This window comes from Pleurodeles waltl, chromosome 9 (assembly GCF_031143425.1).
Source record: "Pleurodeles waltl isolate 20211129_DDA chromosome 9, aPleWal1.hap1.20221129, whole genome shotgun sequence".
Classification (NCBI taxonomy): Eukaryota; Metazoa; Chordata; class Amphibia; order Caudata; family Salamandridae; genus Pleurodeles; species Pleurodeles waltl.
The window spans coordinates 384260629-384275045 of record NC_090448.1 but is presented as its reverse complement, the minus strand read 5'-3'; the positions used below and the strand labels follow the sequence as shown (position 1 = coordinate 384275045).

The 14417-nt window shown below is 45.6% G+C and overlaps 1 protein-coding gene across 4 annotated transcripts in view; it reads left to right on the top strand.

Moving 5' to 3' along the window:
• Window positions 1-11201, top strand: part of LOC138259347 (zinc finger protein 551-like) — a 105233-nt gene extending 94032 nt beyond the window's left edge. For 2 of the 4 annotated variants that reach the window (XM_069207013.1, XM_069207011.1), the window contains one exon: window positions 9191-11201. In XM_069207013.1, coding sequence (XP_069063114.1) covers window positions 9191-9846 — 656 coding nt within the window. In that variant the 3' untranslated portion in view covers window positions 9847-11201. Of the gene's footprint in view, window positions 1-9187 lie in introns of all 4 variants that reach the window. The other 2 variants (XM_069207012.1, XM_069207014.1) reach the window with 1 other exon arrangement.
• The last annotated feature ends 3216 nt before the right edge of the window (window positions 11202-14417 follow it).

The window sequence follows — 14417 nt, the reverse complement described above, 5'->3', positions numbered from 1 at the left end:
CAACAGAAGATCCCCCCAGTAATGACAGTAACTCTGGACTGGATGAACTACCTAGCCCATCAGGGACCACTGGTCAGTCGGCCACCCCAGCCCACTCACAGTCCACCACAGAGCCTCCCCCATCAGTATCCAATTACACAGGATCCACCCAACGTCCCCACACCTCTGTCCCCGGGACACATCAATCAGCAGTGTGCACACCTGTAGAGGGACCCCAGTCCACACCTCACCCCCAAGACAATCAGGGACCTGGGGTCAGTGGCAGTGGGCACACCATTCAGGGGGCACAGGGGAACAGGGACACTGGGAGGACCGCTCTGCGCCAGGGAGAGGACAGGCCCAGGAAACCGACTCTCCAGGAGGCACTCACTAATGTCCTGGGGGCTTACCAACAATCCCAGGACAAGATGGGCCAGGAGAACAAGTGGCTGCAGGAGGAACACCATCAGGAGATCAGAGAGGATTTGCAGGCCCTCAATACCACCATGCGCTCCATAGCAGGGGTGCTGGCAGATATGGACAACATCATGAGGGAATGGACAGCACAACAGCGGGCCCCTACCACTAGCCAGTCTACTGACCAGTCCTCCACATCCACTGCAGGTAGTGGGCAGGAGGCCCTGCCACAAGACCCACAGGTCACCAGCACCCCTCCCCCTGCAGAAGGTGAACCACCCCACAAACGTTCCCCGAGCCCCAGACAGAAGCCAGAGACACTTGCCAGGACCAAGACCACCGCCAGGAAATGAGACCCTCCTGAATGTCCCCCTTGTGTCCCACCCTGTCACCTTGTCCACGTTGAACTGCCTTTGCACTCCTTCCTATGGCCCCCTTGGACACGGGACCTGTGCTACAAACAGACTGGAACAATACCCTGGACTTTCCTCTACCATCACCCCATTCCATTGCACTTTTCCATCAATTATTTGCACTACAATAAACACCCTTGAACACAACTTGAGTGATAGTGTTTTATGTGATGAAAATGTACATTTATGGAACCAGTCACATCTTTTGCAAATGATCTGAACACTGTTATAGCATACAATTAATGACCTATAGGTCTGTAGTCATCACATCAGTACACAGTTGATATATCACCAACATCTGCAAAATGAGAAGCCATAGGTGACAGTAAGTTGAGAAGCAAAGGAAGTGAATGCCATCCTGCTACAGCCACACAGTAAACATCAATATTCAGAGGAATGGTCAGTTCCACTGTCTCATCTGTGTGTCATTGGAAGTATTGACGTATAAGTGATGTTCTGTTGTCCACATCCTCATCCTCTGCCTCCTCAACCTCACTGTCCTCAGGTTCCACTGCTGCCACAGGGGCATTTCCAGTCTCCTCCTCCTGCAGATAAGGCATGTGTCGTCTGAGGGCCAGATTGTGCAACCTGCAGCATGCCACTACTATCTGGCAGACCTTCTCGGGTGAGTAGCACAGGGATCCGCCTGTTAGATGGAGGCATCTGAACCTGCCCTTCAGGAGGCCGAAGGTCCTTTTCAATAATTCTCCTGGTTCGCCCGTGTGCATCATTATAATGATTCTCAGCCCCTGTCCTGGCATTCCTCACAGGGGTCAGGAGCCACGATAGGTTTGGGTAGCCAGAGCCACCTGCAAGTATTGAGGGACAAACATAAGCCTTACACAATACATTGGGTGGGGAGTTAGGCTCACCAATTAGCCACACCCTGTGCCTCTGTAGTTGTGCCATCACATTTGGGATGCTGCTATTCCTCAGGACGAAGGCGTCATGCACCGACCCAGGATACTTGGCAGTGACATGGGAGATGTACTGGTCCGCCAGGCACACCATTTGCACATTGACTGAGTAGAAGCTCTTCCGATTCTTGAACACCGGTTCATTCTGGCGGGGGGGAGCCAGGGGTGGAAAAACGCAATATGTGTACCATTAATCGCCCCAATAATATTGGGTATATGTCCCATTGCATAGAATCCTTCCTTCTCAGTGGCCAAATCTTCCACCTGGGGGAAAGCAATGTAGCTGCACATATGTTTGACCAAGGCAGACAAAACCCTTGCCAGCACAGTTGAGAACATTGGCTGTGACATTCCTGCTGCCAAGCCCACTGTCACTTGGAAAGAATGAGTTGCCAGGAAATGGAGCACTGATAGAACCCGCACAAGAGGGGAGATTCCAGTGGGATGACGGATAGCTGATAACAGATCAGGTTCCAGTTGGGCTCACAACTCGGTGATTGTGGCCCTATCCAGTCCATAGGTCAGTGTTATATGCCTCTTCTCCAGTGTAGCCAAGCCCACAAGGGGTCTGTACACGGGGGCACAGGCTGGATTGTATGTATAATGGTGTCCTGTCTGTGCTTCCTCTGCAGGTAAGCGTCCATCAAAAGAAGGGATTGTGGCGTGCCATCGCCAAGGACGTGTGGACCCTGGGCGTCTACAGCAGGCAGAGCACCCACTATAGGAGAAGGTGGGAGGGCCTGAGACGCAGGGCCCATAAGACTGCGGAGGCCCAGCTGGAGATGGTCTCCAAACGAGGGTGAAATGCCTTTCGGAACCTGACCCTCCTGATGGCCCACATACTGGTGGCCTATCCAGAGCTAGATGGGCGCTTGAGGGCATCACAGCAGTAGGTGGCAGTAGGTGGCATGGGATACTGGTGGTGGGTGCCCGTTAGTGGGTGCCCGTTAATGGCAGCTCAGACATTGCAGCGAGATCCAGCTCAAGGGTAATGGGTGTATTGCAAAATCTGGTAACCTAGCTAGGTTGCATTCCACGTCAGACAGGGCTCAGTGACTCCCAGGAGGGGTGCCGTTGGTGGTGGTTTGCTCACATTTTGCTGCGGTACCTAGCCAATGGAATGCCAGTGCGATGCATGGTGCTCAATCCTGATTCCTGTGTGTGACGATAATGTGTCTGCCATCTGTGGTGTTGGTGCTGTAATTGACCCAGTGCTAGCTTTCTTCCCCCCTTTTTTCTTCTGTCATCCTGTCCATGTGTGCATTAGCATCATCTGGCGGAGGAGCAGGGGCACCAGCAACAGAGGGAGCTGCGTCCCGCAAGACCCAGGAGGCAGAGTCCACCGACGCTGAGGGAACCAGTGGAACGGAGGGCGAGGGGAGCACCACAGCGGAGAAAGGAGGTGACAACACTGACTCTGATTCCTCCTCCGATGGAATCTCCCTGGTGGTGGTGAACACCTCTGGGACAACCCCAGCTACAGGTGCAGCGTCCACCCCCTCCATACCAGCACCGCCCCCCCAGTAGCCCCTCACCGAGTTGCCTGTGCCCGCTCACCCAGGAGGTTTGGCATCTCCTTTACCTCAGGCCCTGCTGCCCTCACTGAGGAGGCTATTGACTACCTGAGATCCATCTCTGTAGGGCAATCAACCATTGTGAATGCCATCCAGGGGCTGGCATCTCAGATGCAGCAATGCAGTGCATTCCTGGAGGGCATTCACGGTGGATTGGCGGCCCAACAGAGATTGTTCCAGGCTCTGGCCTCCTCTCTAATGGCAGGCATTGACCTGTTCTTACCCCCCCTCCAACTACCACTTCCCAGTCTCCTCAACCCCAACCCATCCCATGAACACATACAGACAAGCATGCATACAAAACATCACACAAGAGTGGCACAGACAAACTCAGGCAGCACACTTCAGGCCACAAGCACTTACACAAACAACAGAGAGTTGCACACACAATATCCACTGTCTCCCCCTCCTCCTCCTCCTCCCTCACTGTCACATCCACACTTACACCTGCATGCACTGCGTCAGCAGCCAGCACCACCATCACCACACCAAGCAGCACACACGCCTCACTTGCAGACATCTCCACAACAACTATCCACATGTCCCCTTTGTCCTCTCCCACACTGTCTGCCCCCCTCCTTAGAGACACAAGCGGACACACTCAGACTCCCAACAGCCATCCACCTCAGATCAGCACACTGCCCATGCACCTGCACCAAAGTCCAGCAGACATACACCTCCAACAACCACTCCCTCAACCTCCACTCCCACCCTTCCTCCCTCATCTCGCCCCACCGTCCCTAAAAAGATTTTCCTTACCTAACTTGACCTCTTCCCTCCCTCTCCACCCCCATCCTGCCCGTAAGAGCAGGGTCACAACGACCCAACCCAGCACCTCAGCAAACAGTCCACGAGGACAGTGGAGGCACCTCCGATTCGTGGAGGCAAGTAAGGGTAGGATCCCACTCCACCACCCAAGAGAGGGAAGGATCCCACTCCACCACCCAGAGAGGGAAGGATCACACTCCACCACCCAACCGAGGGAAGGATCCCACTCCACTACCCAAGAAAGGGAAGGTTCCCACTCCACCAACCAAGAGAGGCAAGAGGCCCCCTCCAACAGCAGTGGGCAAGGAGTCCTCACCTCCAGCAGAGGCTGTCAGGGGTTCCCATCCAACAGCAGTGGGCAAGGAGCCCTCACCTCTAGCGGAGGCAGGCAGGGGTTCCCCTCCAACAGCAGTGGGTAAGGAGCCCTCACCTCCAGCTGGGACACAGCAGCCCCCACCTCCAGCTGGGACACAGAAACCCTCACCTCCAGAAGAGGGCATGTAGGCCACCCTCCAGGGACTGTTGTACAAGGAGCCCCCTCCAGAACCAGTGGGCAAGTTCCCCACTTCAGATGAGGTGCTCCCAATCCCTCTTCCCCCTGAGGTGCCTGGCCATTTCCAACATGATGCCCCTGCACAGTGTAGTGCGGATTGCGTCAGGGAACAAGTTGGGGGTTGGACTGTGTCATGTGGCCATGTGGGCCTTTTGCACTTTGGACTGGCCATTGGTCCTTTCTGAACATTTACTCAAATTTCTCTTATCACATGGACAATATGGTGGCTGTTGGCATCAAATTACACTATCAGTTCTGGCTAAATGTTGTCCTTGCAGTATTATGACGTGTGTCCTGTGAGATTGGTTTTCCTCTGCAGCTAGTTGGGTGTATGGTGTGTGTATAGTGTGTGTTGTGCGTGTGTGTGTATGTCACTCTCCTTTTCCTCCCTCCCTCCCTTGTGTGCTAGGCGACTGTACTCACTGCCGTCGTCTTCGTCAGCGTTGGTGTTCCAAGTGAAGCATGGCATAGAGGAGCATCTGGAATACTTGAAGTTCTGGTTCAGTGGCAACGTTGATCTTTTCTGTGTCTCTGATGGTGAGTCTTTTGTGTGTTCTATTTCCGCCAGGCTTTTGATGGCGTTGGAACCACCCCGGAAATCATGGCAGTTTGCTATGTCATAATATGGTGGGCGATACCTTGTCTTCCGCCTGGCTGTTGATGGCTGCCGCTGTGGTCCGTGGTGTCAACACCCTGGCGGTTGGTGTGGTACATTGGCTGTCTACGGGAGTTATCACTGCCATGGTCATAATTTGCCGGTAATTACCGCCAGCCTGTTGGCGGTGTTACCGCCACTTTAACAGTCACCGCCATTGTCATAATGACCACCTGAGTCCCCTATCCTGGAAATAAGTTAAATAAAATATAAGGGGCAGGGTAGGGATACTCTGCCACCCCCCCCCCCATTTTGCTTGGTGGGGGTCCCTGAGGGAATCACCACCCCCTAGGTCCAAAAGCCGCTTTTGTTTTTAAAATGGCACTGCACATCTGCAATGCCAATTAAAACAAAACAGCAGTCTCCCACCTTTTTTTTAATAATTCCCCCACCCGGGATGAGGAAGCGTCTGAAGGGGTGGCACATATATATTTTTGGGTGAAGGGCATGCATGCCTTCCTCCCCTCACCTTGGAGAGGCCCCAGAGACTCCATCTGTGAGGCCAAATATTAATGCTAAGTACAGATAGTGTTTTCTTATATCTCTGCAGGAACTTTTCCACTTTGTCTCAAAAACCACTGCATTCTCAATACTCAAATAGTGGATACGGTTGACACCTGTCCCTAGCGTCAAATAAGCTATGTATTCTGCACCACTTTTACCCTTTAAGGTTATGACTGGATTTCTGTAATATTTTCCTTTGTTGTGAATTAAAATAATTTGCATTTTGTTGCATTTTTGAGTATTGTGTTTGGTTCACACAAAGCACTTTGAAACCACTTCAAATAGTTATACAGTTTAGAGATAATTAGAGATAATTACAGCCATAAACAAAAGCAACACAGTGTAAAACCTTAGAGGTTGCCAGCCAATGTTCAATTGAAGGACACATCTCATCTTTCTCACATTGGCATGACTTATTCAAAAAGGCAAACAAAAATGTAGTCCCTGCATTTTTTATTAGAAATTAAGCACCAACTGTGTTTCAGAATCAAGGCCTCAAGACACCTTTCACTACTAATTAGTGTCCTTCCTGCTTCAGATAATGCCTGACAGGATGAATCCTGTTTCACATTGTGTTCAACTTTTTGATTCCTGGATTTTTATTTCTGGGTAAATGCACTGATGACTCGAGATAGAGTTTGTGAGAACTGTAATGGTCTTGGAAGAGAGAGTACATGTTATTAGGAAAGTTTATGTTGTAATGGAAAATGGTTACACCAGTCAGTGCACAGCACATAGGTCTCTGTCATAAATCCCTGTTTCATTAAGTGTACAAATTCTCGAATAAATCTGAAATGTACTCCTGCTTATATTTGGCATCCTTTTCTATTTTATTTAGAATTAATAAGGGATTCCATGAGTACGCTGTCAGCCCCACTTTCCCAGGGTTGATTCTAGAATTCTTTTGTAAATTCCATGTTTCTCTCTTGAAAAAGTATGTTTGAAATGGTAAATGTAACCAGCCTATATTTGTTCATATGTACAATAATTTGTAAATGTGAATTTACACTTTAAAAATGTATTCTCTTTGTTTTCTTTGCAGGGAAAACATTTTTCCCTTGAGAAAGCACCCACCAATCTGGGGGGGGGGCACTTTCCTATATGCTCTCCTGGAGAAGAATGTACCACTGCCCTTCTGCAAAGCACATCTTTACCTGTATCCAGGATAGGAATGTACTTGGCAGACGTTTGTCAATACCCATGATCTCGCAGATTTGTGAGTGTTCACCTGTTTTTCAAGGCACCCCTTCCTTGGAACACCCATGGCACCTCTGGAACCTTTCATCCTTGTCTTAAACATACCTGAATTTTCAATCCTCAAAATGACCAATACATATGATGTAGTTTTTAAGGTTGCCATCTACCCCTTGTGTCAAAAAACTGTATACATTGTACATTCTGACCATGTGCGCTAGTGACTTTTAGCTTTCTGTAATATTTCCCATTGATCTTAATTTAAATAATAACATTTTGTTCAATATTTTTTATTTTAGTTTGAGGCCCTAGAACCACTCCAAGCTGTTATCTGATTTACAGATAATTACTGCTGGAACAAAAGCTACGCAGTGTAAAATCTGAAAGATTACCAGACCTATTACCAGCAAAGAACACGTTATTTTTCTCTCTTAGATCCAGTGAGACCTACTAACACAGACCTGACTTAACTAGGGGTAAAACGTGCATTTTATATTTCTGTTAGGAAATGATACAAAATATCACCCATAGCTCCTAATAATAATTTTGAATGGACAGTATGAACAATGAAAGCAATTAGATTGTTAGCAGAAATGTGCAATAAAGGTCAGTGCGAACAGCCACCAAGATGGCATATTTGACCCCAACAACAGGTATCTAAAATACAATTTTTGTACTTAACAATCACAATACATTATTTGTGATGTTATGTTATATTATGTTATGTTATGCATATTTTAAAAAGTTTAATATCACGCTGAGCAGGTATGAGGCTTGCTCTAGCTAGGGCATGAGAGATTACTTGAAGAGGCAGGTCTTTAGCTTCTTTTGGAATTCAGTAAGTGAGGAGGAGGCTCAGATGTGTGGTGACAGATCACTAAATTTTTTAGGAGCAATCTAGGAGAAAGCAGAGCTCTGGTTCTGCTTCTTTGTATGCCTGGGATGTATGCGAGCAGGATTCTAACCAAGCAGAGTTGTCTAGCGGGTTTGGGGAAGTATATGCAGTTGTTGAGGTATGCTACGCCGTAGTAGTTGTACATTTAAGGTGTGGGTGAAGAGTTTGAATTATGCTGTTTTGTGTATGGGTAACCAGTGTAGCTCCTTGAGGTGAGGTAAAATGTGTTTGTGAGGTGGGAGGCTGCATGTGAACGTGGGAGGCTGCATGTGAACGTGGCTGCCAAATTCTGAATTGTCTGCAGTCTCTTGATTGCTTGTTGGTCTCAGCGTAAAGGGTGTTCCCATATCCTAGATTGCTCGCGACTAGGCGTGGGTGACAGGTTTGCGTGTGTCAATTGGTAGCCACTTGAAGATCCTCCATAGTGTCCTTAGTGTGTGGAAGCATAAGGCGATGATCATGTTGAGTTTGGACTTGATGATGATCCCAAGGTTTGTGGCGTTGGTGGTGGGCGTAGGTCCTAGTTCTGCCAGGCACCAGGTAGGGCACCATGAAGTTGGGCTCTTTCTCAAGATTAGGACTTTGGTTTTGTCTAAGTTGATCCTCATCCAGTCATCGATTTCAGTTATGCATACCGGGAAGTTGTTCTGGGTGTTGGGTGACTTGTCCATGAGGAAGAGAATACATTGTCTGTAGCCAGCTAAGGAGAAAACATTAATGTTGTGCACAATTATGATATTGGCCAGGGGGGTCATGTAAGTCTTGAAGAGATTAGGACTCAGTGAGGATCCTTACGGAACTCTACAGATGAGGTCTCGGGGATACAAGGTGAAAGGTACAAGGCCGACACCTTGGTTACTGCCAGTCTGGACGGAATAGATCAATCAGAGAGCGGGTCTTTGAATTCCAATGTTGAGTATCCGTTGAATGAGTATAGGGAGAGAGATTGTGTCAAATGCTGCAGAGAGCCCAGGAGGATAAGGGCTTTTGCGTCTCTTCGGTCTAGGATAATGCGGATATCCTCTGTGGCAGCGAGGAGAGCAGTTTCCATGCTGTATTTAGGAGGAAATCAATATCAAAATGAATACATTTGTGCACTTTGAATGGAAAGGCATGCTACAAGAAAATCTTATCTGTAGTACTTTGATGAAAAAGCTAATTAAATGGTTTCTTTCCAAACTCTACTCTATTCCTAGGTTAGAATGCAATGTTCTCACTGTACACAAAGTTGCTCATATAATTTGTTTGGAAGAAATATCCTCTCTGCAGAACATGTTCAATAAGAGAATGCTAACCAATCTCTCTTGTTCTAATTCAGCAGGTGATTGGTGCATGAAACGCAAAAGGAAAGTGGGAGAGCTCTTAAAATGTAACAAACAAAAAGCAGCCTGTAAAGCTACAGCACAGAAGTCTGAGACCAATGTGCTACATGGCTCTGAAAGGTCAGCAAACTCTGGAAACCAGATGTGGTCAGAATGTTACCAGGAGCAAGGTGGAGGGAAAACCACTCACTCTGATAATAGATCCAGCTATTCACAACATTTTATTTTACATCATGAAAGGTCCAAAGAAGAAATATCTTTTGAAGTTGAAAGTGATCATGATAGTTCGCAGTTGCCCAGTGTTGTCCAAAACAAGCAGCAAAATACATACGCATGTACAAAATGTGATAAAAGCTTCAGTATCAAGGAAGATCTTGTTAGACATGTTGAGTCACATTCAAGAACAAGGCCATTTACATGCAGAGACTGTGGGAAAAGCTTTCTTCAAAAGGGAAATCTTATTAAGCATTATAGAACACATACTGGTGAAAAGCCTTATCAGTGTATTTTCTGTCACAAAAGTTTCAGTCGGAAAGATTACCTCAATGGACATATGAGAATTCATACAGGAGAGAGACCATACAAATGTCCAGAATGTGAAAAATGTTTCACCCAAAAAGGCGAGTTTAACCAACACCGAAGAAAACACATTTGAGAAGATCTTCAAACATACCAAACACATAATAATGAATACATAGTATAAATGTTCTGAAGCTATTACACGGTCTTACAGTACATATGTCAGAAGTAAAAGTGGAGTGATTAACAATCATAGATTTAAGACAAAAGATTACAGAAATAGGAGAAAGAACCAAAAAATACACATCTGAAAGGCAAGTGATGTCAACATTTATAGCTCCTAGCCAATGACAATGAAACACAATGCACAGGTTACCACCTTAACAAGCAACAAACCCCAAATTTGAAAAGGAATATGATTACATCAGCCGTACCATGAGGACAAGAAGACAGATAAAGAGAATGGAACGCCTCAATTTCTGAGAGAAAAATACTACATACAGGACATGGGCTACAACAGAGCAATAAGAAAAAGATTCACAAGAATACCTTGACAATAAATAGAGGCACAAAAATACTAAACCTTCTCTTTGTTAATGGCAGTCAACAACATTCAATTTGAGTCCCTATTTCCAAATGGCTTCCCTCCATGTAACTACCTCCTCCTCAGTACTTTGCAGACCTCATTTGACTAGTTGTACTTACCTCCATAAAGGGTATGCCATGAAATTCAGGAAGCCTTGAATATTTATAGCATTCTGCTGGGAAGGTTTTGAATAAACAATGAAGAATTAGGGGTGAAAACAAGAGTTGGAGGAAATTCTAGATAAATCAAGAAACTGCAACACATTGGCAATTATTTGATTTGGATTTATGGATATTCTGCCAAATTCCGCTCTTGTAAGCAAAACTTGGGATGAAAGTCATAATTCTTGTCAATCTGAAAAACGTGTTTAATTCAAAGAATGCTCAGGCAGCATTTCTATTGTACTTTTCTATTGTATGAACCACAGTATGCTCATTCCAGCCAGGTTTCAAAGGATATTCCTATCAAAGTGCAAGTGCCCACCACCTATGATTCTTACTTCATGCCATTTTGTAATTGCCAGGATGTCTACAGTCTAGCATATGTTCTTTACATGCATGTAAGTTAGGCACCATTCTCTTATAATTGCATTCCATGCTCAGTTTTGCCCTCTGCTGCCACCTGTGGAATTATTCTTTGTATTTTTAACCTCTTTGCTTTTCGTCTTCTTTAAGCTGCTTGTGCAGACATGCACATGCTCTGCTCTTGTTGTCTCAGTTTGGAACAAGTTGACTTTATACAATGTCTATTTTGCTCATTTGTAACTTATAATTTGACATCCTTGTCAAGGCCATATTAACCTTCTTTTTCACCTGGGTCTTTTGTACATCGCTATGTCACCGTTTGGGACCTTGTCCATACTTGGCAAAACCTCATAAGAACATAATAAATAACCTTTAAAAGTATTTCTAACATTGGTCAACTATTTCTTCAAGAATAGGTGTAAGTCACCCAGACTGACGGGTTTCTAATAGCAAGAAAACCTATATTTATTGTAGTAAGAAAAGGGAACTAAAATAAGTTTTATATGGCTGTGTTTGCAAACATAGTCATAGGGATCATTTACAATGTGCTAGTAAAATGTTCAGTTTGTTTGAATTACTATTGAATATGTTGTGTCACTACAGCTACTGCAGCATCTTCAAAACGGTATTCCAGATGGAACAGAGAGGTCTAATATAAATTCTGAGCACACTACTATAGACAGCACAAGAGGTGATATCTGTATAAGAGGTGCAGTGGAACTGGCACTTATTTTCATGTTCATGGCAACAGAATGTTCCCAATAAGAAATATGCCTGGTAATGTAACTGATACATGTAAAGGGACAGTTGGCATTATATTAAAGGAAGAGACCCCTCTGGGAAAAGGTGACCTTTGGAGAAAGATTTTAAAGCTCTTTGCAGAGATCGCACATTTGTTGATAGGAAAGTAAGCAGAGATTTCTTTCATGCCCTTAATGAACCACAATTACCACCTTACATGTGCTTAGGGAGGGATGGATGGTAAGACAATGTGGTTTCGGTAGCCAAAAGACTAGCAGGGAATTTAAATACATTTGTTTTATCTCAGGTGACAAAGTAGCCTGTGTACAGTCCTTATGTAATTGTTTATGGGAAGAAAAACAATATTAAATTGGTATAGAAATCTCATGTTCAGTGCTATCAAATTTAGAATATATTTGCTTGATTAATGTGAAGAGCGCAGTTAGTGATATTGAGGCAAATGTCAGCCGAGAGGCATCTCTGTTTTTTTAATACGGATACCTTGTAAGATCACCTAGCTAAATTGCTCAGCACAAAGGTTTTGCAAGATTATAGGGGCAAATATGAATGCATAAAATCATACTTAGTCATTTCTGAATGCACGGAGGAGTACATAAATAAAACAGGTGTTTCTGAGCACAATGAAATAAGGGTTATAATGGACTAATATTGCAGACTTAACATATGAGGAACTGGCTTGATTACAAAGAGAGCCTAATGTATTATGTTTTCGAATATATTAAAAATGGCTGATGGTTGAGCGGGAAAGTGTGTGATCCCAAAATGACCCAACCCTGACATTGAGCTTTATAGAGTAATACTCTTCCCAGCCAGTGAAGTTACTCAGCAAGTGAGGGTAAAACTGAATGAGGTAGGATTCCTCCACGAGTTCACTTCATTGGCATGCCGTTTTTGTTACTTAGGATTAAACAATTTACATCAGGACATCCATAATCTTGAAACTGAATGCTGATTTTAGGCTGCTTTTTATTTCAGTCTGTGAGCTGCCTGGTTGATTTAAACATGTCCTTTTCTCTTCAAAGATTTGTTTTATTTCTGAGAAGGTATATTGTATGCTAGAAACATGCTGTTCTGAATATAGCCCAAAAGTAAATAGCATTGTTATTCTTCCAGTCTGCATTTTTCTGAAGTACACAATGACTGAGAAAGCAATGATTTCCTTTCAAAGCAAGAAGTTAAAGCCAACTACATGTTCGTGTCATATGTAGCTGTAGATAAACATGCTGTGCATACTCCTTTCACTTAGTGTTGGGCTTGGACGTGTGCAAGTTGTCTTCAAGTCACAGGGTACTGTGACTCTATCTATTGCCGGTAATGTGCATGAGCATTGACTCGATTGTTAGATCGTTTTATTTTTCACCATCGGGTTCAGACGTGGCCTTTCAAGCTCCAGTTCTGTGCCACATGATGTTTTTGCCAGGTCTTTCCTGGATTTGTCCCTCACGGAAGAGTAACATTCACACGCTCAAATTCTTCTACTGTGTACTCCATTCAACTCCGCATATTGAACACTTTCCTTGACACCCCGCTCTGGGCCACGCCTAACAGGCCTCATCCATGCCATTTTCAACCCATGAGAGTGGTCTTGGGATGGAAAAGGCTCCGTTCCATTTTTGCCCCAAGTAGTCTGTAACCTCTGCTTTTCTCCAGACCAGCGAGAAGACTCCTGCGCACCCTCTCTCCCGTTCCTCAATAAAAAGGCTCTTAGGAATCCACAAGCTCGTCACATTGCCTCAGCCTCCATATCCCACATACAGCACAACAGCCCTGAACTATTTGGGACAGACATTGAGGGCGACCAGCAGCGGTGAAGTCAAGGAGCTCTCATCGGTCGAGACTTCTATGTGGAGGAGGAAGAACCACACCCAGCACTAAGGCAGCCGAAGGTGGTGGCAGAGAGTACCAGGACTCACCACACAGCTCCTCGTCATCATTTACCTCCTTGGAGGTTGGCACCTTGAGCTCCCAAAGTACTCATGATACCTCTGGGTCACCACTGAGCAAGGCCATGGTCAGCACCAAATGAAGTGTTTGGACCCGACCTATGTCCATACTTTGACCCTCAAGTCCAACTCCAAGCCTAACCCTTCCACCTTGGCAGCTGCACTGGCACCTGCCCTAAGAATGGCTCAAAAACTGTTTTGGAACCAGAAATACCTGTTTCAAAGCTGAGGCATCCGTACTCGAAATCAACCTCATCACTGGTGGGTCTCAAAAACAGTCGGCTCTGTGGAAGGCACCATCCATGCCTTCATCTTCCGCTTCTTCGGAGGGCTTTAAGCAGGCAGTACTTAAAAGCCTACATTACAAACTCGACACCAGACAGCATTGAATACACTTACAGCCTGGCACTAGTTGGATCCTTGCTGAGCTTCTGGATCAGCCTAAAGACCTGACTCTTCCCAAAAGAAAATTAACTTTCATTGTGGCACTAAACAGCCTGTGGAGCTGATGCCCCAGACTAATTGGCATCTTGACAATGGCACCACCCCATCACCACTGCCTCATCCTCCTCCACCTCCCCTTACTTCTTATCTACCTCCTGCACCACAACCCACCTCTCCTTACCATCTGTGGACCCTATTACATATTCACCACAGGGATTTCCTCTATCAAGGGGTGAGTAGTCCAGTGTCTTTGTATGACCTGTTTGTAGGAGGCTGGCTCAGTATATGGTATTCACCTATAGGTGAAGCATCCTTTACTGAGTCCAGGCAAACCTTAGTGATAGTGTGGGAGGTTCTAGATAACCAGAGCTCTCAAAGAGTAGCTGTGGAGAGCAGTTAAGGCTTGTCCAGGATGGTGTAAAGCAGTTGCAAATACCACATAAGTCAG